Below are 22,781 nucleotides of genomic sequence, written 5' to 3'. Positions count from 1 at the left end.
ATCATTTTTTGTGCTTCAATTAAAAAAAAAACTTTTAAATAAATGCGATTGATTTTTTTTTTCAAACAAATTAACCTCTGCAGCTTACTGTTGAATTCTAGACGAAACCCAGACACGGCTAGATAGTCTTTTCGCACAAAAAAATAAACAAAGGTTATTAATCTGAAGAAAAAAAAGCTGTACAAAAATGTCAAATACGCATATTCCACAGACTTAATGATCGAGATATTCTTGATTTGATTTGAACTTTTGACTCCTTTGGTTCAAATGCTTCCGCGAACACTACCAGGTTGCTGGTACATGTATGGCATTAAGACAAGAGTTAATGTTCCTAGTACAGATAAAACTTCGTTAAGGCCTCAGTTACCCGCCATAGCGTCAATCAATCCTTCCTGTGAGGTTTAAAACGTTCTGAATTTTATCAGATTTGAACACAATGGCCAGGAAGTTCTGTGTAACAAAAACTCCATTTTCCTCTTCTTTACACATTGTGTGATCAATTTTTCGAATAATCGGAATTTTTTTTGCAATTGAAATAGCAAGGGCTGTAATTTTCTAAATTAAGTGGTAAAGTTTGTTTCAAATATTTCACAAGAACAAAATGCGCAGCAATGCATGTGAAGATGAGGAACTACATAATTTGTTTCTACTGCAGGCATTACTAGATTACATTACATAACATTCAAAAAAGTACGGGAGAAAGTTAGCCCTTGATGAGCCTTAATTGACAAGATGGGTCTGGCGTTCTGCAGTAACCTCCATGGTTCGTGGGAACTCAGATCCATGGATTGTCAGCAGGCTACTTTTACAATTGCTCTGCCACTCACGAGTTAAAACAGAAGGTATTTTATTTTTTCCTTCATTTTTTATGAAACTCAAGCGCTGTTTCATGCACCAAAAAAATTGTACCACAACCCTTGTTTCAGACGGAGTAAGCTCCGCTTTATTGGGGATCAACTAAGGTTCCAATCATTAGCAAGGTCACTAACCTATCAGGTGCAAGGTTACATCTCAGATGATATTTTCAACCAATTGCAAAATGGCTTTTAACAGTCTTTATATGGTGATATCGAACCTTTTATTCCGCTCTTCCATTAATTACAGATAGTACTTCCATTCTGTTCCTTTTCAATTTTACTTTTTGGTGTAAGAAAAAACACTTGACACTTTTTTGTATACATGGTATTTAGATATCGATAACTTGATTATCGTTGGTCAGATTCTTGTTTCAAATGCTCTTAATCACAAAATAATTGGAATTCCCCTCTTTCCTGAAGATGTATAAAATTAAATATTTGAATCATTTTAAACTTTTAAAAAATTTAATTATCGCAAGCATGTAAATGAAATAGTTCTGCAATTCAAACGGTTTATAAATTGAAAACGGATTAGGGAAATTCCATTCGTCATTATTCTATAATTATCGGAAATATTTATAACAAGATCTGTTTTATCAGCTTAAAGAGTTGAGAAAACACAATGTGTCCTTATTTTGACCCAGTACCTCCGACTCGAGGAGATATGAACTATAATGCAGATATGACACTTCATGTAATCACACGGTGTATACTTCTATATTGTACAGTAGCTTTACACTTACGGTGAAACATAACAAGGACATGATATTTAAATTACAGCATTAAAATAAAAACTTTATTTGTTGTAGTGAATTTGGATTACTTTAAAGTTCCTGTGACATAGCTTACACACAAGGGAATTGTGAATGAGTGACAGTTGCTACTATTTTAGCCCCGTCAAATCAAATGGAGCGATCAGTTCGGCCTATCGTACGCGTGTGAACGGGTGATCCATTCGGGAAATTTAATTTTAGGACTTGGGATAATGTTCCACCTCATTGATTGTTTAGTTTGACAACTTTATTTTTTAAATCTTGAATTTATTTATTGACTGGAATTTGATTCAAGACAACTATATAATAATAATGAAGCTTTGGGTTATTACGTTATTGATCATTTCTGTCACACAGGTAAGGAAATAATTTTTACTTCAAATGAATCTATATCTACCCTTAAAAGGCAGGAAACTGTATCTTTTAATGATTTATTTATTTTTTTTTCTTTGATTATTTATTTTAATTGCTTGTGATTTGATTTAGTATTAGTATCATGCTGTCGTATTGTATAGCAATATTGTAAAGTTTTCATTTAATATTATATCACTTTAACTGTTACCTAAAATGTGTGGAATTTAGACAGCTATGGAACTTGTAGAAGAACACGTTTCTGACTTTTAGACAGTTTTGGAAAACTTAATTCATGTAATGGTAATTTTGAAAGAGAAGGAAAAATACTTTTAAAACTTATAAATATGGATATAAAGGAAAACTTCCGCGTTACTTCGGAAAGTTAATTAACCAATACTTGACTTTGATCATTTAGATCTGCTTTTACTTGCTAATGGTTTAAGATCTTGACATAATGGTGCCACTAGAGTCGATTCATCTTTGACCCATGTCAAGAAATTTCTCTTAAAGAAAAAATGATATTGCGTTTTTATATCGGTGACATTTGATGTATCTCGATGCTGACTTTGAAAAACATTTCCGGGTTCTTCGAGGTGATTTGAGCATAATAGTAGATTGTGGTGGCTCTAAGGTGATCAACGCTATATATTTTCTAACGTGTCGGTCATGTAAGGAGATAATTTATTCTTAATTTATGATAACGAACGTAGAGCTATAACACTTTTGTCTCTGTTATAAATACTGTTAATGTTTACCTGTCACAAATTCTCTGATATGTCTTTGTACTACGCTAATTTCGCGACAATTGTAACAGGAATGGGTCAAACTAGTGCTGTCAAAGGATGCCACCATTTTTTCCATTTTTCCCCTAATCCAAAGGTTTTATCTTTGTTACCTAACAAATAATAACGTCTGCTTACTGAGAACTCATTTATAATTAATAGCGACCTTCTTGTTATTTAATCGACCCGATATATGTCCTTGTTCGAATAATATCTATACTTTTATTTGGGTTATCTGCTTCATTTGTTATCCTGATAATTGAAGAATACATCTTGCTATGACGGGATTTATGGAGAAAAGAGCGACATTTCTACGGATACGAGTCTTGGACAGTTCCGTATTAATTTGATTTTATGACTATATTTTCTTCTGCAACAACAGTAAATTTGATAGTGACATATTCCGAACTCTATTTATTAACACAAGATATGCGATTTTTGCAAGTATTTTCAAATCTGGTTTTCAATAATTTCTAAGATTTTAATGATCAATTTTATTTATGTTATCTCACTTATGCAGTTTCGGGTCTGTTTAGAATATCGACCGTTTCAAACCTTGTCAATAACTAGTTTTTCATTTAAAAGTAGTTCCAATATTAATTAAATAAATCTTGATGAATCTTAAAAGTTAATTAAAAAAATATGTTTTAAGGTTATCTCACATAATTATATTAGATTTCAGTGCATGAACTGATGGAAGCTCACGATACCTGCATATGCACCGTGCCATCGTATGATCTTATAAATGTTCCGCTTCCATATGCTAAACGTTATGTACTCGCATGACCTTCAATAAGCCTGCCATTGAGGACATTGAGAGCTAAATTGCTTTGAGCTTTCTGATGATAAAAAAGCTGCAGACTTTCACTCATTTTATCATAAAAACTAGGAACTATATCACACAATTAGCTTTAGAACTTGTTTTTTAAAAAGGCACGTGTTCCCTTCGATTTCATGATGCAATGTCCGGTTTAACTGTATGTCCCGTGGATTGCCTTGAATTTGTTAATTCCATACATAGTGCACCTGAATCCATGCTTTAGTATTTTTTATTACTTTGATTAAGTTCTTTAAAACACCTTTTTATATGAATTAGGCTATTATTTTTTAATTAAAAATATGTAAATGCATTTGCAGTTTTTTGAAAAATGGGATTCACAGGTCAAGATCTGTAGCATAAAGTTAATCATCGAAATAACATCAAACCTTCATTTTCTTTTTCGTTGTTTGCCCTTCAGCTAAGTCATTCAATCAGTCAGAATAAGGTACTGATATAGGCGATTTGGATTTTTAGGCATTGGAATGAGCACTGCAAAATTGCCAAAAGGCGAGATCTAAAAAAGACCAAAATAAGATATATTCACGATTTACGATATTAGTGGTCAAATATCATAATGCTTCAGCTGAGATTTTTACATATAAGTCAACACAAACTGTACCGATTTAATGTCTTTTTATTGAACTTTTTTCCTTGGGTTGGTCTGCACATTGTGGTGACTCACTGCCTTTGATAAATATATACCTTTGCCGTTTTTCGTCTCGTTTCCTTGCGGTAAATTACCAACACCTCCAGTTGTAACCTGGCAGTTATGCAATTTTCATTTTACCTGTAGACAGCCCAGTAAAACAGATGGGACAAACTTTTCTGCGTCTTGATAAGTCATGTCTACGCTTTCCTACCAAGGGACTATTTTTTGTGCAGATTCCGTTACTGTTGTGCACCAGATATAAGCGGAAGCTTTGAACTATGCAACCTTATTGAAGAAAATCGTCCCTAAATTTACACCAAATACTTCGAAACCTTTGGTGTTGCAAAGCGCTATATTTATAACTTAAGAGGAACAAATGAGACAAATAAATGTCTTTTTGTCAAATTATAGTTTATGATGTCCTAAAATAGGAAAGTTACTGTCTCATTGCGCCAACTGAATTACAATGTAATTATTTATGCATGCCCTAATTTAGAGCACATAAGACTACGCCTCTTACCTATTCTCAAGACTATTTCAATTTTTTGGTATCATGATGCTAAAAACGCTTAAATATATTTACAGGTCCTGAAAAATGTAAATGTCCTTGTTATTACGTACATTTGAGGTAACCCGTCGTTATGTATGATGACTTAGCATTATCTGCTGATAAACCCGGGGTGCTGAACATGCACGAATTTGCCATGTTGACATTTCACGCACTTCAGATCACAGCAAGGGTGATAGTAATGGGGTATAGTGTAGAAATGAGGGGGGTCAACGTCTGGACTATAGGGTCACTGTGGATTACTCTGAGTACATTTGCAGTCTCGTGTACTATTATATCAAATGGTCTGTCAAAGTGCTTAAGTATTGCATTGTAATATTAAAAAAGTAACGAATAGACATAATGAAATGTAGAGATAACAAAAAGTAAGCAAACTCAAAAGTCAATTGGTCCCCCGCGTGTCGCAGTGATTAGAGAGTTTGCTTTCAAGTTGCAGTGCAAGGATCTTCGCTAGCCAAGTGTCCGATTCGTTTCCCTCATCTCAAGGGGGGGATGAGGGACACTTGGCTAGCGAAGATGCAGTGCAAGGAGTTGATCCATACGTCGGAGGTTCGATACCCACTGCGGGACGCGAAGACCGATGCTTCGGATGAGACTGTATGAACCGAGGCCCGTGTTGCAGTAGGTGCTGGCACGAAAAAGATACCTCATTGCTCATGCAGTTGCCCCGAGTGCCGAGTATAGTTATAAATTTGCAGCCCTCCACCGACAAGTAGTGGCGTCTCCATATGAGTTAAAAAATCTTGAGATCGAGGAACATACAACAAACAGAAAAAATATGATACAAGGAACATAATTTTTACTAATAATGTCAATCTGGAATAAATATGTAGTGTGGTTTTCGGAAGAATATTCGAGAAAGAAAGAGAGGAGCAATTTAAGGAAGTGGTCTGATGTTCTGAATCACAATCAGGTTATGACCTTAGGTTAGAGGCTAATTTGGAGTATTTTAGCCAGTCTAAGACACGTCATGTCCTGTACGTTACGTTCTTTGGTGACAGATTGATATATGAACTGTTAAAGCTGACAGTCTTGACAGACTCATGTCGTAACGATAATGAAGATGTGGCCGATCAAAGTCTGGGGCGCTGATCTGAAAATCAGGTCAAATGTCAAGGTCGCCTGCTGTCAGGACTCACTTTGTTCCCTTTTGGGGGTTCACGGCTGAATTAACATATATTTAGTACGGAATATATGCTAAGTGGAAATTCGCTTGCCTAAACATAACTCAAGTGTTCTTTGTATATTGTCAGTTCAATGAAAAACGAAGTCTTTAGCATTGTCATGCACTCACTTTGACTGTTGGGATAACATATATTTGTTTATTGATAATCAACAGAGAAAACAATGAATCTACCTTGCAGAGCAAACAGTAATCAGTGCATACTTTGGTACATTGCACCTATACCTATGATCAAGAGCCCCATAAATTTTTGTATAATTAGCGTACTTGAAAAGGCTCTTTTATACCGGCCTAGTTTTCTTGAATGATTCATAACCTAAAAAGAATATTGTCCATGAATTCATACAAAATCCCAGTTGAGTTTTCGTTTTGTGACCCACATTCTACTGTATTCAACAGAAATCCCCATTGTCCTCTCCGGGACAGTTAGGTTGAATGAGGATTATCTACCAACGTGATCAAACCGTCAAAATGTCGAGTGAACTTTTAAGACTCCTCCACATGACAAAACTACATGTACCATCTTTTCCCTCCAATTGCTGCCCAAACATGTTTTATTTCAATGCGTAGGATTGCCTAAATCCTCTTATTCTTATAGCCAGCTAGAGTCCTCATCTGCATTGCTACCAGAAATAGTTCCTTGTTGTAAGGTTAATACGCCAGGAAAAGTCGTACATGCTGACCACCTATGATGATTTGTGATATTAGCATTTCGTATAATCCTATTTAGTGATCTTTGGGGATGGTACAGGGGGAAAACGGTATAAGTGGTTCTTTCGAAATGCTAAAACATGAGATTTTTTTGTTTGCTTGAAAAAGGACGTGGGAGGGTATTTTTTTTATTTGAATTGCACAATTTGTTAAAAAAATTTATAGCATCTCACTTTTTATTGAACAGAATCAGCATCAGAGGCGTAGTCACAAACTTAAAAGTGGGGGGGCTTAACTCCAGAAATTCTTTGACAAGCAAAAAAAAAAAAAAACAAACTTAAAAGTGGGGGGGGGGGGGAGGGGGCTCAACTCCAGAAATTCTTTGATTAGAAGTGGGGGGGCTCAACTCCAGAAATTCTTTGACAAGCAAAAAAAAAAAAAAAAAAAAAAACCGTTTAATTTACGGACACCAGAAATTCTTTGACAAGCAAAAAAAAAAAAAAAAAAAAAAAAAAAAAAAGGAAAATTAACCCAAAAACGAAAAACAATTTAGTGGGGGGGGGGGGGGGGGGGGGGGGGGGTAGAGGCCAACTTTTTCAAAGGCAAGTTACTTTCAAATCCAATTATACAAGGGTCAAAAAGTGGGGGGGGGGGGATCCATTCAATGAATATTTCCTATAGTAAAGGTAATGTTGGGGAAAAATAGCTGTGATTTTGTTCTTCTTTAAAAAGTGGGGGGGCACAGACATACTCTTGCCCCCCCAGATCTGAAAGTGGGGGGGCTACTGCCCCCGCTGCCCCCCCTGTGACTACGCCTATGAGCATTTTGTGTTTTATATAAAAGAAAAAGATCTTGTCCAATGCATACTACACGTAGCTCTTTGCAGAACCAATCTACCTTTTTTTTTAATCCGAAGATTTTTTTTTGTCTTTAAATAAGGGTCTGTTTGGCAAATATCAATATAAAAAAATTTGTTTATACAGATATATGCAATAGTCTGGTGTATATTTAACACCCGTCAATAAGGGTTAGACGCTGGGTCGTTCCGCCAGGGTATCCCTTAAACACTATCGACGTTCAATCGTTTACATGAAATAGGAGCTACTCATCCAGATGAAAGAATTTGGCACACCTGAAATTAATAGTACACACCTTTACAATTATTGTTCTGTTTATCGTCTTAAAGTCGGATTATAACGTCATGCGTAATAAACGTTAGTTAGTGTTTAGATATTAAGGGATCTCTTTTAGAGTAGATTAAATTAAGTAAATATTTTTATAATATTAGAGCTACTAATTACTTATTAAAATTTCTGGACCTAGTGACACTTTTTTTGCATATTTAGGTCATTGACCTGAATAAATAGAATTATGAACCAGTTCTTTTGTTCCGTCAACTTTAAGCATTTTCTTTTAGAAATACAGCGATAATTGATTTGTTGTTTATTGTTAAAATTTGTCGAATAGATTGAACCTTTTTTGTAGAAAAATCGATACAAACAGCACTGACAAATGATTAATGGAAATGGTTAATGGAAACAAAATATAATCTTAGTTACCAAGTATGGAGTTAATTAACTAGCACTTTGTTGCAACAAATCGAAAGAAACATTTACAGAATTAGTTTGAATTACATTATAGTATCACAGATACGTACTATAATTTTTCCTGTACACAAATCTTTGTTTTGTGTTCCCTTTCGAATTTAAACAATTTTTTTCCCTAAAGCGATGTGACGAATATCGACAAATTAAATATTCATTGCTTTGGTCAAACTTGAATCAGATGACCATCATTACATACGTAAAATGATATTGGTGGGGTGGTACATCTAGCACGGTGTATATTTTCAAGTTTGACCACATTGTGGCCATCAAACCTCGGGTACTGATGGTCCGAGTGATTTGATCACCCACACATAGGTGTCATTAGTCAAATCAATTAAAATATCAACCCATTACTGCAAAATGGCCATAGTTTTCCCCTTAATTTTTAGAACGTACAAGACGTTAAGCGACTGTTCGTCAAGGCATCATGTTCTTAATTTGATGTGACAAGCACTAAATGATATCAATTAAAACACCAACACGTGTAATTAATTACAGTTAATGAAACCACAAAATAGAGGTCACATTGTCTCCTACTTCCTTCAAAAGAGAGAAAACGAAAGTGACCCTTTATGTAAAAACGAACAAAGAACCGAATGAAAAGCAACTTTAATGGTCAATAAAAGAGAAAATGAATTTGGAGAAATTGAAAAGACGGCTGAAGTGTGTTTGGTCAATAGAAATGTGTGAGGGCGTATTGACCACAAATAAAGACGAAATAATGTTTCCTGGAATAAGTTTGTGGTATTACTCATTTCTCTGTAGAAGAAAGGGTAAAGATTTTCAAAATTTAATTTAAGTAAATAAATCAAGTTTTTTAAATTATTTAAATTTGTTAACTTAAAGAGGTCGTTCTTTTCATTGCTAAATGTACGGTACTCAGAAACAGGAACTGCCATGACATTTTCTGATCAGACCTCTCCCTTCCACTCTCGGCATTCTGCACTGTCACCAGGTTATACAGTGAACATCTGACAATGGCATTAATAAAACATATGTATGCGGAAATGAATTTCTGTCTTAGTCCAATATCTATGGTGCAATTGCTAAATACCGGTCAATTAACAGTAACATAAGTTATTCTACGAATAATATTTTCCAAGAAAATGTGTTTTTAGTTATGTTAATTATTGACACATGAAACTTGAGTTAATAGTTTAAATAACTTTGCAAGTTGTATATTGATTGGACTGGTAATTTTTTTCTTCGATTTTATCATGGTCTTGCCGCGAACCCCCAAAGAAGTATTCATACCAAACACAATCATGAGTGAGTACCACATGCAGGTTAAAAAATCTCTCCCAGAATCTAAATTATTATATCCGCTCTATATAAATACTGTGTATTGTACAGTCTTCTTTATGATTTTTTGCCATAACTTTCTCACACTATGATGGAAGAACTTCTTTCTTTCAGGAAGAAAAACGGAGATTTCCTTTTATTTATAAAAAGAGCAACCAATTAAGTGATTTGTTCAATCACGGCCACTTTGCAAAAAATCTTTACACTGAAAAGAGTATGCCAATTTTTGTTAACTTTGTTGGAAGTTGGCTAATTTTGCAAGATTTTCCATTGTTAATCGCTTATTGATCTGCAAATTGAAGTCCTGGAAAATAAACTTATGGAAAATTGCAAACAAAGTCTGAATTGTTTCTTTGGAATTTTTTAAAACAAGATTCAGAGTTGTAAAAACTTAAATTGAACGTGATTTTTTTTATAAATCACGGTTCTATGTCCATTTTTACATTGTTGTAATCAAGATAGTCAAAAAAGTTTACAATTGCATTGAATTGTATACATATGTGAAATTTTTTCACACACAGCAACAAAAGCTCTCCCGTGGAAGGTAGACAGTCGGAAATCGGGGAGACACAAATTAACTCGTACAGAGTTGAGTATAATGAAGCAAATTACATGGTGTTTTGTGCAGCCAACAGAAGCCTCGCCTGAACTTGGACAGATAATGCCTTTTGATTAAATTAAGCAATTCAAGTGAACGTTTAATTCATCAAATAACAGATTACCACATGGTTTAGGGGAATTGAGAGTATACAATATATAAATTGGATGAAAATTATGACGGGTTTACTTTAACCGTGACAGATGTTTGGTTTTCTTCACTTGGATGTAGCACCTTTGTATTTCGGTAACAGTATGGTTAAGTAGTTTCCAAGAATGCAATCTTTTGATGGTCCCTTCACCCTAGTCACGTGGTAGCGCTCTAAGCTAATTACATTTAAAGTCTAATTCACAGACTAATACTATATCCGTAATTTCAACACCTAATACATATTGACCGAGGGCCATTGGTCTGTTTAGATGTCAGTACAATTTTTGATAAAATAAAGCAGAGTTTCAATCAAACATAGTGGTGTACATATATGTCATCTGTATCGCGTCAAGTGATGCGTGTATATCTTTCTGATATATCTTGGTGACCAACATGGTCTTAATATATACATGTACTTCACTGGTAAAGTACAGTTCACATACACCCTTCAAAAATCAGCAGTAGTTTGAAAATTTATGTTTTATGGGTATAACTTAGGCGTTTTCTCTAGAATGCATGAAGGGATGGATGCAGAAAACCAGCGGGAGTTTCCTGTCAGGATAATGGCTTCAATGTTGATTTCTTGACTTCTTCTGTTTTTTACTGATGATTTCTGAGTTTTACTCTGGAATTAGCGTTCGTTCTTTGTTGTCGGAGGCACGTGTCATATGAATATTTCATAAATGGAGATGTTACGAGAGAGAAAAATGTCTCGTAAAACATGCATAATTTAGTAGGGTTAAATTAATGGAAAACGGTGGTTTGAATGTCGGTTTACACATTCATTGGCAATTAGCATTACTGTAAATTTAACTTTCTTCATTTTGAAGAAAGAGGTGTTTAGTGGCTTATGATAAATTATTCAAAACTGTATTTCTTATGGCATCACTTATACTTTATAACATTAAGTGGCACAATTCTTTTTTCTAAACTTTCTGTTGGTTTTCAAATAGAGATGATCCTTACAAGAGGTTATTTCCGGACAAAGCTTTGCAGTGCAGATAGCGACTGAATGTTAATTCTTACGTTTCCCTAGTAACGGTTGACAAATCAATTGTATAACAAGAAGTGGGCTCTGTTGACATTCTGTTTTACAAACACCTTGTCTAGGCCAAAGAAACGAGAAAATAATAAATGTAACCCACTTGTCGGAGTGAATTTCATTAGTCTGATCTAAGTGCATGTTTGTCGATTAAGCATGAACCGTGGGTTGCAAAGATCGAGTTGACACTTTTATTTAAAACTTGTTATCTTCTAGAAATTGAAAATTGTGTCACCATATTTCTATTTAGCGAATCTGCAAAAATGTATCATTTACCTGAAAATTATTTAAAACATTATCGGTAGAAGGACAGAACAAGATTAAAGGCGTTCGATAAGAATTGATATTTTTACATCTTTTGTCTGGTTCCAAGCCCCCGTAACTGACAGCGTGAGCTGCTGACTGTTACTCAAACCACAAAAAACCTCTCCATTACAAAAACGAGCGTCACCTAGCGTGAACGTGTTGATGGTGCTTCATCAAATTCAGCTCCTGCAACGAAGCAGATGTTATTTTTTTATGTAAAAACTGAACTCCATTACAGGTTAAGATTAGCCTTTTTATTGGGAACATATTGAAGTGATCAATTATTTTATATTACAACATTACAGATGCTCTTTGGGTGTCACGTGATTTATGAAGCGATAAGTCAATTCTGTGAATGATTGAACATTTGCTTAATTAATTCCGTCAACATGTAATTTTTATAATTAAGCAACTATCTCTCCAATATCAATAAACTATAAAACCGGATATGACTCTATCTTTTTTTTTTGGTTAACATAAACATTCAGAAAGAAGTGCAAAGATAAACATTATACTGCTGCACAAAAACCAAACAGAACATCATGTTATGAGACTGGACTTTTATAATGACATCATTTTTTAACGATATGCCACTTGACTTTTTCCTTTCAAAGGCATGCTGCCATGACCATAGGAACCAAGGAAAGGTTGGGGAGGGGTAGGATGGGGGGGGGGGGTTTCCCTCACTATTTTAATCCATTGAATATGATGTACTGTTAGACCTAAAGTTGCTTTTTAAAAGTCAAATGCCTCCCCACTTTTCCCCTCGAAGTAAGAATATGAAATTGAATTCTTATTTCTTATTTCTTATTGTTTATGGCTCTTAAAGTATTTCCCCTTGAAAGGGAAGTCGTATTAGTTCGTTTTTGCGGAGACATCATTTTATGTGCTTTAGTACACTAAAATCTCAGCACCATTGCTCCCTAAAGTCTAGGCCTCTTCCAACGTTCCTAGTCAGATTTTTTTTCTTATGGGCTTACATGCAATAACTAAAATTATTGTGTGCATACTGCATATTGTTTTCAATAACATTTAATATTGGCTCTGTATTTTTTTCTATAAAGAATTTGTCTATTTCTTAAAGAGTACAATATATATACACTTCGGCAACTTTTGTTAAAATTTTATGTAGAGAACAATTATAATGGACAGTTAGCTTGTTTATTCATGTCCATTGTTTGGTTATATTTATCATATTAAACAAAATATGTTTATACTTAATATTTTATTATAAGAACCAGATGTTTTAATTCTAGAACAAAATTGACCCATTAACGAACATAAGAAAATCACACGATAGTTTCATATATACTACCAAAGAAATTCTAGAGATAAAATATTTACTCGTCAGAAAATTCTTAGCAGCAGCGTTAAACAAAACATCTAAACTGTTTATGACATGGCAGAAATAAACGCTATAAACAGAATTCTAAAAAACGATTCGAACACACCCACTACTCTGCTGAGCCGGAGAACAGTCATTGTTTACCGAGCCTGGAGTAGCTGATGGTAGGGTTAGAGTATGGTATGATGGATCAAAAACAGACAAGGATTCTGCTTCGATTTTGCTTCGCTTTCAATTTTCATGCACTATCTTGAACTGTTTTATAGACATTCACAGCTGGTCAGGTTAAGTAAACTTAACAACATCTATAGAACCTGACCCGGTTTAACCTTTTATTAAGACGCTGTTTAAGTAAACATAAACGAAGGAAGTATTTATCAATATTGATTGCTATGGAACAGCTGATCAGAACGTTGTTTGAATTTCTACAAGATTTTGCAGGTTTCTCAAGCGTGGACAATAAAAACGGTCCATTAAAATAATGAATAAAAACTAGTTGTCCTCATTTGCTGGATGGGAACAAAGAACAATTTGTTGTGGACAAATATTTGATTATTGATTCAAAAACAAGCAGTTATTGATCAAAGATATTCCCATAATTTCAAGGGGAAAAATGTTTTCCAGATCAAATAAGAACTTAGTAGTAGAAATATTATATCTTTATTTACAGACACTCCATTTAATCTCTAGCTTAATATATATCAAGCAAAATAGAAGCGCTGTACACACTTGCACATTTCATTACGTCTCGATAATCATGAAATAAAATACTTAATTCGGTGCATTCAGCCAATAAGAATGACATGCGTTTCTTATCTTTTCTTTTGTTCATGTCGGTAAAAGCCTGTAGACCTATCCCTTATCTTTAATTCTCTGACGCAATTTAAAAAAAAAAGTTAAGAAATTGTTAAGAAGTTGTTAGACATTACCACTTTTTCCTGGCCGAGTCCGGTTTGTGAATTATAGACCTAACGATTGTTGCCCCCTTTAATCAAACACCCTTTATAGAGCATTTGGTAGAGTAATTATTTGCTTTTGAGCATTGACGTCTTAAGGTGCATGGTGCATGTAGGTATGATGTTTATCTCTGTTTCTTCAGCTACAGGTAAACGAACAGGTAGACAAACACAGGTAGATTAATGATCATCACAAATCTTATCACCTGATCTATCAAAAATATAGGCCAATGTAAGGCTGGATTCATTCACTATTTTACTCTAAATCCTCCATGGCGATACATCAAATATATGCATATATAAAAAGAGCTATCCCCTACAATCTAGTGAAACTTTAAAAGGTTTACAACAAAACGCCCGATCACACCCCTTTCTTTGATACCTCGTAAGCCATTTAATATGCATTTCAAAAATACTAGTATTTCAAGGTTGGAAAATAAAACATACATATTAATTAGTTTTTTAAATACTAGTAATTCATACAAAGTAAGATATTAGTTTGAGTGAATTCTTTTGAATGTAATACTAATATTTAGTCATACATAAGCATATGACCTATGAATGTATGCTAGTATTCCACACATACGCATTAATTAAAATTTCCTAATTAGTATGTTGCATGTTTTGTAGACACATGGCCGCCGGAAAGATTGTCGACAGTGCAAGGCAGGACATTATGCTAAAAGAAATTGTAATGAATTACATGATACCATATGTGCACAGTGTCCGGTGGATACATATACCCCGGAATTAAACACTCGTGAACTATGTTATTCATGTTCTACATGCAAGGAAGGTTATTTCGTCATTAAGTCATGTACTCATAGACATGATACTGTTTGTGGGTCATGCGACCTTAAAGGATATAGTGAATTAAATAGTTATAGGACAAAATGTGTTCAAAAGAGCAAAGTGATCCAAAATGACCAACCATTGACCACTCCTTTAACTTCTGAAGATGCTCTGGAGATTTCGGGAGATGGGGAACTGATTGTAGACCACGGGTCACTAAAGCCAACAGTTATTGATGACGTCATCGTTGATAAGGAGGCGGTGACCAACACATCTCAATTAGAAAAAGACGCATTAGAGGAAGGGAGTGGGGGATTTAATATCAGTGTCGCCTCCGAGGAGCTTGAATCCTCACCCACATTCACATCCCCACAGCCAAAATTAGTATCAAATGAGACAACTACGGTGACATTAAATGCCACCTCCACAGTTGAAACATTACCTACGACAAACCTAGAAACAACAAACATAACATCAACTTCTGAACCAAGTTTGAATATAACATCTGTTGTTGATATTACTTATACTGAACCAAGTTCATCCATTTCATCTACATCTGAACCAACTACAACAGTTACACCAGAAGCAACTACAATATCAACAACTGAACCAAGTTCAACAACAATATCTACATCATCCACACCTGAACCAAGTTCAACAACAATACTTGCAACAAAGCCAGAAATACCAGAACCCGAGCCAACGCCTACACACAAACCCGAATCTGAACAAACTACAGCCGAGCCTACCACAGAAGCTAAGACAACACAGACAACAACAACAACAACAACAACAACAACTCAAGCCGTGACAACAAAAACAACAAAAGTTGTCCAAACAACACCAGTGCCAACAACATCTACCACGATTACAACTACAAAGGCTACGGACGTCCCCACCGACGGTGACGGCAGAATCATTATCGATTTAAGAGGAACAACAGAAAAGATTATAGATCTTAGAACGAAAAAGACAACCGCGAGTCCAAAACCAAAAACAACGCCCAGGACGATAGATTTGGACAAAGACAAGGGAATTGTCATCGAAACAGGACTGGTAGATGAGGATGAAAAGGACAAATATGATATACCAGGTTGGTATATATTTCTTATTTTGACGACAGGTGTATCATTAATTACCGAAGAACTTTTTTTTAAAACACATTTTGGTACTTTAAGTTTTTTTTTCAACGCTTGTATTTTTCCCCGCACAGCAACAAAATGTTAAGGGGTGGGACAGGCATCTTCCAAACATAAAACTTCAGCAAAAAGCCTCCGCCTTCCCCACGTATTAATGGGTCTGTTATAGCTATATAAAACATAGTTAAGTACTGTCTAAATTTCCCGCTTTTCCAAAACTATCTCAAATCACGTGGTTCTTAACGCTAAAACGACTCCCTAGTGCGGCCAGTGCATTAAAAAAGATAAGAAACTTAGTTTTGGAATGTTATCGAAGAGTCTTCCAAAATGAATCTGTATTTCCTGAGTGATATTTACTAGGGTTTGGCAGGTCATGTTTATTTTCAATACTGATCAAACAACCAAATTATATTCACAAAACTCTTCAGCAGAATCTCAGAAATGGAAAAGGCATCAAGCTGCGCCATCAATACGTCATTAACAAATTTCAACAGCAAAACATCTTAAATAATTGTATCTTCTTTCAATCCATGTAGTATTATGTTTATTATATTTGAAGTGTAAAATTAATTCGTCAAAATATAAGAGATCTCCGAAAGACGTCAATTTTTGAAACCACCCCCAATATTTTATATATCTTGAATATGATACTGTAACTCAAGAAAGAGATAAAGAAGGGTGTTTTCGAATTTTTGTGTTATTTGAGGTTTCGACTAAAGGAAGTATTAAACTTAGGCTGGGACTTTCGAGGTATGATTTTTGTACTTGGAATCTATTTACAGAATTCTAAATTACAAAACTGTTGTCTGTTTTATGTCACTTTGATATCTGCTGCATGTTTTATGCATTAATTCATTGCAGTTGAGTAGTTAATTTGTAATTATCAAGATAGAAAACATGGAAATCAAGATAGAGAAACATGAAAATGTTCTGTTCTTATCGATAATGTCTTCTATTATTTCCAGATTTTAAGCTACCAGAAAATATAATCGAAGACCAATCTCCATTGCAGCCTGGTGCTCTTGGCTCTAAGAAAATGGTAAGATCGACACGCCCATATAACGCCCTCGTAGTAATACACTACTGTACTCATACTACATTATACTTGCTTGATAAAATCAATTCGAATATTGAAATTCTTTCAGAAAATGACATGATTAACAATAATATGCCTTTTTTAAAATATATTTTTAAAAATATCACCCACGAGTAATTCATTTAATACTATACAGGCTATTTACCTCAACATCGTATTTTATATATATTGCCTGAGATTAAGGAAAACTTGGAAATTTTTAAACTGAAAACTTTTTTATTGTATGAAATAATTGCGGTTACTATATTAATGAAAATCTTGGGTAGCAAAGTTATTGTATGTTTGTTTGTGTTTGTTTTGTTTGTTTGTTTGTTTGTTTTGTTCGTTTGTTTGGTTGTTTTTTTCAATTTTTCAATTTTGTTACCATTATTGAGTAACAATTTCATATTAAAATCTGACAGGATGAAGAAGACGGTATAAAGGTGGGCATAGTCGTCGCTATCGTCATCGGGGCCGCGGTCATCTTCTTTCTCATCGGATTTCTCGTCAGCAGATACTGCAGAAAGAAGAGGTCTGGAAAGTTTAATGTCAGAAACGTAAGTGTAATTATACGTCCTCTAGGACCTGAAATTAATAAATTATGATCTTATTTTTTTTATTAATGACAGTAAATCGATATCGATATATGTAATACAGATAAAGTTATGTGAATGTACTCAGTAATAAATTTATCAAGATGGCTTGGCATTAATATACATGCAATCGCTTCGAAGAAGTTTTTTTTTTTAGCAAATTTTGCTTACTTTAGATTCCTAAATATACGCTAGGAATTAAATGTCGCGTAATTTCGCCAAAAGCAACGGTACCACTCGCGAAATAAAATTACTCGCTTTTATTGCTATGGTGCCGAAATCAATGTAAAATCTCTTGAACAACCGTCTACTCGCGAATTATTGTTCTCGAAACTTGACGTTAAAGAAACATTTCGCGATAATAAGTACAGTACTCTCGAAAAATAAGGAATCTACTGTATTTTCTCATATTAACGAGAAAATAATAAGCCATGTACTTTTTCATGTCAAGATGGATGCTTCTGACCTATTTATGATTGTTATTGTTTACCGTGAAGAAATATATTCATTATAAACAGATAAATGTGTGGTTAGTCAATTTATGACAGGGTTAATTGTAATTGATTACCAATGGTATGGAAAGAGTGTCTCGATCGAGGACCTCCATGCTGAAAAGTGGGACATAACGCGCGTTTTTGTATAGGTTATTTTGACACATAGCCGGGAAATCATACTTTTCTAAAGACGAAGGTCAAATTATTTTTAATAATGTTTTGTTACTTCTTTTGACAAGTTGATATTTGCGAGAAAATCTTTTTTATTATTTTAATAATGCTATGTTTTACTCTAATATAGCTGTGTTGAGCGTGTGACATAAATAGGCGTTTGATCTTTTCCTTGGGTCCACTTATTGATGACAAGCTTTCAGTCGCCCACCCACAGTACAGCGAATTAATGCATCAAAAATAGCAGTAGCACTAATCAAATAATAGCGAAAATCAGACTTTTTCAATGCAGTTTGTCCCAAACGAGGTATAATATACTTTTGCATTTTTATAACAAGACCTGCAAATAGAAAAAGTCGGATCTGAAATAATCACCGTGTAACTGACACATGAATGAGTCAGGGGAAATTAACGTTTTCATGATGAATGGCAACAGTTCGAAATATTTTACCTATAAATTATAACCATGTTTTTATCTTGTTCGAATCTGTCATCCAAGATTTATCAGGATCTACTGTTTAAAAGGGTCATGTCATCTGAGTAGGTGCTTATCCTGTTCCAAACCTATCAAAACTCTATTAAGACATTTCAACTGAATGTCTCGTACGTTAGAATGGAAAGACATCCCAACTGTAAAAAAAAACACACACACAGGCGACAAGGACAAACTCCTACGTAATATTATTATGAGTAAAAACTGAAGATCTGTGATGATAGGTTTGAAATATCCCGAATTTGGAAGATATAGTTAAGAAATAAAATATCATTAGCCGGGCTTATTGCTCAAAGAGCAATTGCCGGCTTATGTGATCCTGTTCAAGGCAGGATGTTCCCTTAGTCGCCATTTTAAAGTTACGTGCAAAAATATAGTTCCGCTTTTGAGATAAAACAAACGCTAAATAAAGCAACAAAAATAAAACGAAGTTTTATCTATATAAAATAAACATTAGTAGTAATGACTTTGAAAACTTCATAAGTCAAAGAACATAGTTCACTAGCGTAAGGATTTTTGATAATCAGTGTTACCGTAGTTCTCTACACGTACGAGGTAAAGCAGGAGAGGGAACCAGACTGGCCTGTTTATTTACATTCAGCTGCGGTACCAGATTAATTCTGATTCTGACAAAATCGGACCGTGGTATTAGGATTGAAAAACTCACTGTCAGTGTCTTATCATTTATATTGATAGTTTTAAAATAATTTTTTCATAAGAATATAAACGTGATTCATGTAAGAAATCCATTCTACTCAGTAAATGAGCCCGGCTCTCTGTACTTCTGAGTACTTTGATTTTTAGAGTTTCATTGGGGTATGACATGAAGTCGGTCACGTGATCAAATTCTATAATGCCCGAATGCTTAAATTATTACATGTATACATAGTCCGTAATATCTGACGTTTTCCAGGCTTTTTTTCACGAGTATGATTTTTACGTGCCTGGTTTTCCTGGCATGTAAAAAATCAAAATCGTGAAAAATGTCTGGAAAACGTCCAATATTTCGGACTAATTTATACATAACCATTCAGGTCAGACAAGCGCTTCGTAAGCGTTGCGAATACATTTGAAATATAAAGTATATTCAAAAGTTGTCGAAAATAAAGCAACACAACGGATTTTCCTTTGATTTGTTAGTCCATATGATTATAGAAAAGTAACTGAAAGATATATATCATATGTCACTATGGATATTTTCTCTTATATATACGTACAGGATTTAGAGAGAGGCCCAGTTAAGGAAAATGATCCAACAGCTTTGGATTACAAAGATGGCGGAATTTATGACGAAATCGGCAAAGAAACGGTGATACCTGTGAAGAATGGAAAACCCAACGGAACTTCGCACTCGACAGAAGACGTGTATGCCGTCCCTGACAAACGCAAGAATGGCGAACCGGGATCACCCAAGATAGGTAAGAAAAGTACTTAAAGAATAATAAACTTTGTGATCCACGGGTCAGGAGCTATTACATTGGAAGGGGGACTTTATTTATTACACTGTGTCAATGCATTATTTCTGTAGTTGTTATTTTCGCCTTTTTCTACTTGTAAACAATTTAGGATCCCCCATGTTTTATAAGTTGTCCAGTTACAATTGCGTGTGTTAAAAGATAATGTAGCTTTCTGCGACTGAATTCTCTCCGCTTTAAATTCACTCACTTGTGACAATGCCAAAAGGGCAAACAATAAACAGAGCAAGAAATAATTCTTGCACTCCAGACTATTTTGCAATTTCTTTTCTCGCAAATCTCACTGATGAACAATTGAATTTTTTTCCAGATGATCAGCTGAACAAAATCAAGTTTATTGACGACCCCGAAGAGGAGGTGGAACCGAAGGAAGGTGACAAGCTTTTGGATGACTCCGACGAGAAGTACTCCAGCTTCGCATCTATCCCAAACGGTTCCGTAAAACAGAACGGTGACGTTGCACCCAACGATTATGTTTCAGAATCTAGTCCCATTCTGAGCTCAAGAGACACCCAGGAGAACCCGGATGTGTCTGAGGAGGCTGCCAGTGGAAGAGAAAACGATGACCCAGAGATGTCGCCACTGCTTGAAAAAACGGAAGTTGACGAAAGCCAGAAAGAGGCAAGCAGTTGAGAACGCGAGATTTGCTGAATTATCGTTCAATCACATGTCTGCTGTCAAAAGATAGTCAGGTTGTATTCGGTGATTGCTTAAAAATTGAAAAATTATACCAAAGACCTGAAGAAACGTGTCTGCCGATGCTGGGTTTAAACGCCGTGCCTTAGATTGTCAGAGAACAATTGCAGATCTTTCACCAGTTACAAATATTTCATACATTTGATTGTGCACTCAAAAATATGAGGTTCAGCTTTAATCTTCATAACATTTTTACTCCCTGATAGTATAATGTTAAGATTGTATTCTATCTAATCATCAGCACTTGGAAAATGATAGAGGTAGGCATGACAATAAGAATTTGAATTCAGTAGGTCTGGGTTTGTTGAGTTACAATTATTTATACGCTTTTTTGTTTAATGAAGTGCAATGATTGTTAAGAAGTATTGATCAAACAGTGTTATTATTTGTTAGACTTTACTGAATTAGTGCTTCACTCTTGTTTTTGTTTTGTTTCTCAGATTTTGTAAAAACACTATTCTTAGTTAACATTTATTGAATAATCAATTTTACATTGTAAACTTGACGTCGACGATTGGATGTAAAAATTTTGTGTTTATCAGCATTGTGGTCTTGTTCGTACAGTCATTATTTATTTATGGTAAATTTTATTTCAAACTTCTGTTGTCCAGCTTTTTGCGTCTTTTTTCCCTTGACTTTTATATAGACATCGTTGTGCTAAATGTTTGTGATTTGGTGTACATGATTTTCAGCCATTAAGGAAGAAGTACTTTTTACTCGGAGTCCCTCTGCTTCATATATACATACGATGTACTGCCATTAATCTGAAACTGTTGTTTCATTTCTTGTACCATTTTTAACGTTCACATATGTACATGCATTATGTAACTATCAAGTAAAACTACACGTACATTTGAGTAAATGAATCCAATTAATATTTTTTGTTCACGCATTTGATGTGAAATTCTGTACTTTATTTATTTGTTAGATTTAACATTTTATTCACTGTCTCTGATGTATTCTAACAAGTTTGTACTAGTCTTGCCAATTTTAATGAGAAGTGTCATAATACATGTATATTTATTATTTCATAAATTCATTACAGACTTTTCACCATAATCAGATTTTAGGGAAGTGGGGAAAGATTTCGTTGCATTGCGTTCTCCATATTTGTTGTAACCTAATTTGCAACATCTGCATCAGGAAGAAAAAATTGCTTAAGAATTGTAATAAAATTGATTGTGTGTCTGTTTTTATAAAATATTTATTTCAAGATTAAAGAATTCAGATGGCTTGGAGTTGTTTTCTGTCTTGATAAAGTAGTTCTTTCAACAGAACCGCTGCGGAAGGATCTGCAGGAAAGTCTGCGACAAGGATGATAAATTCTAACGCCATTGATCGCATCGGATTACTGCGCAGTAACCCACAGAGAGATTTGGTTGTATTACATTGTTTGAAAAACGTGGATGATAAAGATATTTACACCAAGATATGAATCTTTTATTATTAGGTATTCTATATTTAAAATATACATGTACTTCATTACACCATTGTGAGGCGTATTATCCGAGTCCATTTTAAAAACAATATTTGAAATATTTAGAGAAGAAGATCAGATTTTTAAAATGAACCCTAATCTCTATCTTATCTGCTTAATTTAACAATCTTGGTGTTCTGGTAAAGGTGAGAGAAACCATCTGCGATAAGACAAGATGAAAAGACATCCAAATTACAAATAATTACATCAACTATAAAACTTTGATAGCTCGACCCGACCCTTTTTATTGAAATGTTTTGATGTGCCAGGAACACCTAAAAGAAACAAAGGTCTTGCTTACAAACCATGCAATCTGTTACTCGGCACAGGGAGGCTATAGCCAAGTTTTACAGAAAAGTGTCTTCCTATCTTATTATTTTACAATTTTTTTTCTTTTTTACGTCTAGGGAATACCTGCTTCGGTCTGTTTAG

General features: G+C 34.5%; 1 protein-coding gene across 1 annotated transcript; it reads left to right on the top strand.

Moving 5' to 3' along the window:
• The first annotated feature begins 1,657 nt into the window (after positions 1-1,657).
• Positions 1,658-22,106, top strand: LOC134243901 (podocalyxin-like). Its single transcript, XM_062726144.1, has 6 exons — positions 1,658-1,987; positions 14,575-15,829; positions 16,841-16,914; positions 17,373-17,507; positions 19,921-20,119; positions 20,487-22,106. Exons 1-6 carry the CDS (start codon positions 1,943-1,945, stop codon positions 20,807-20,809), a joined length of 2,031 nt encoding a protein of 676 aa, XP_062582128.1. The 5' UTR covers positions 1,658-1,942; the 3' UTR covers positions 20,810-22,106.
• Positions 22,107-22,781: the final 675 nt, after the last annotated feature.

The sequence above is a fragment of the Saccostrea cucullata genome, unplaced genomic scaffold (assembly GCF_032062105.1).
Source record: "Saccostrea cucullata isolate Sc308-1 unplaced genomic scaffold, CSIRO_AGI_Scuc_v1 ctg784, whole genome shotgun sequence".
NCBI classification, from domain to species: Eukaryota; Metazoa; Mollusca; class Bivalvia; order Ostreida; family Ostreidae; genus Saccostrea; species Saccostrea cuccullata.
This window is presented reverse-complemented; position numbering and strand designations above follow the sequence as displayed.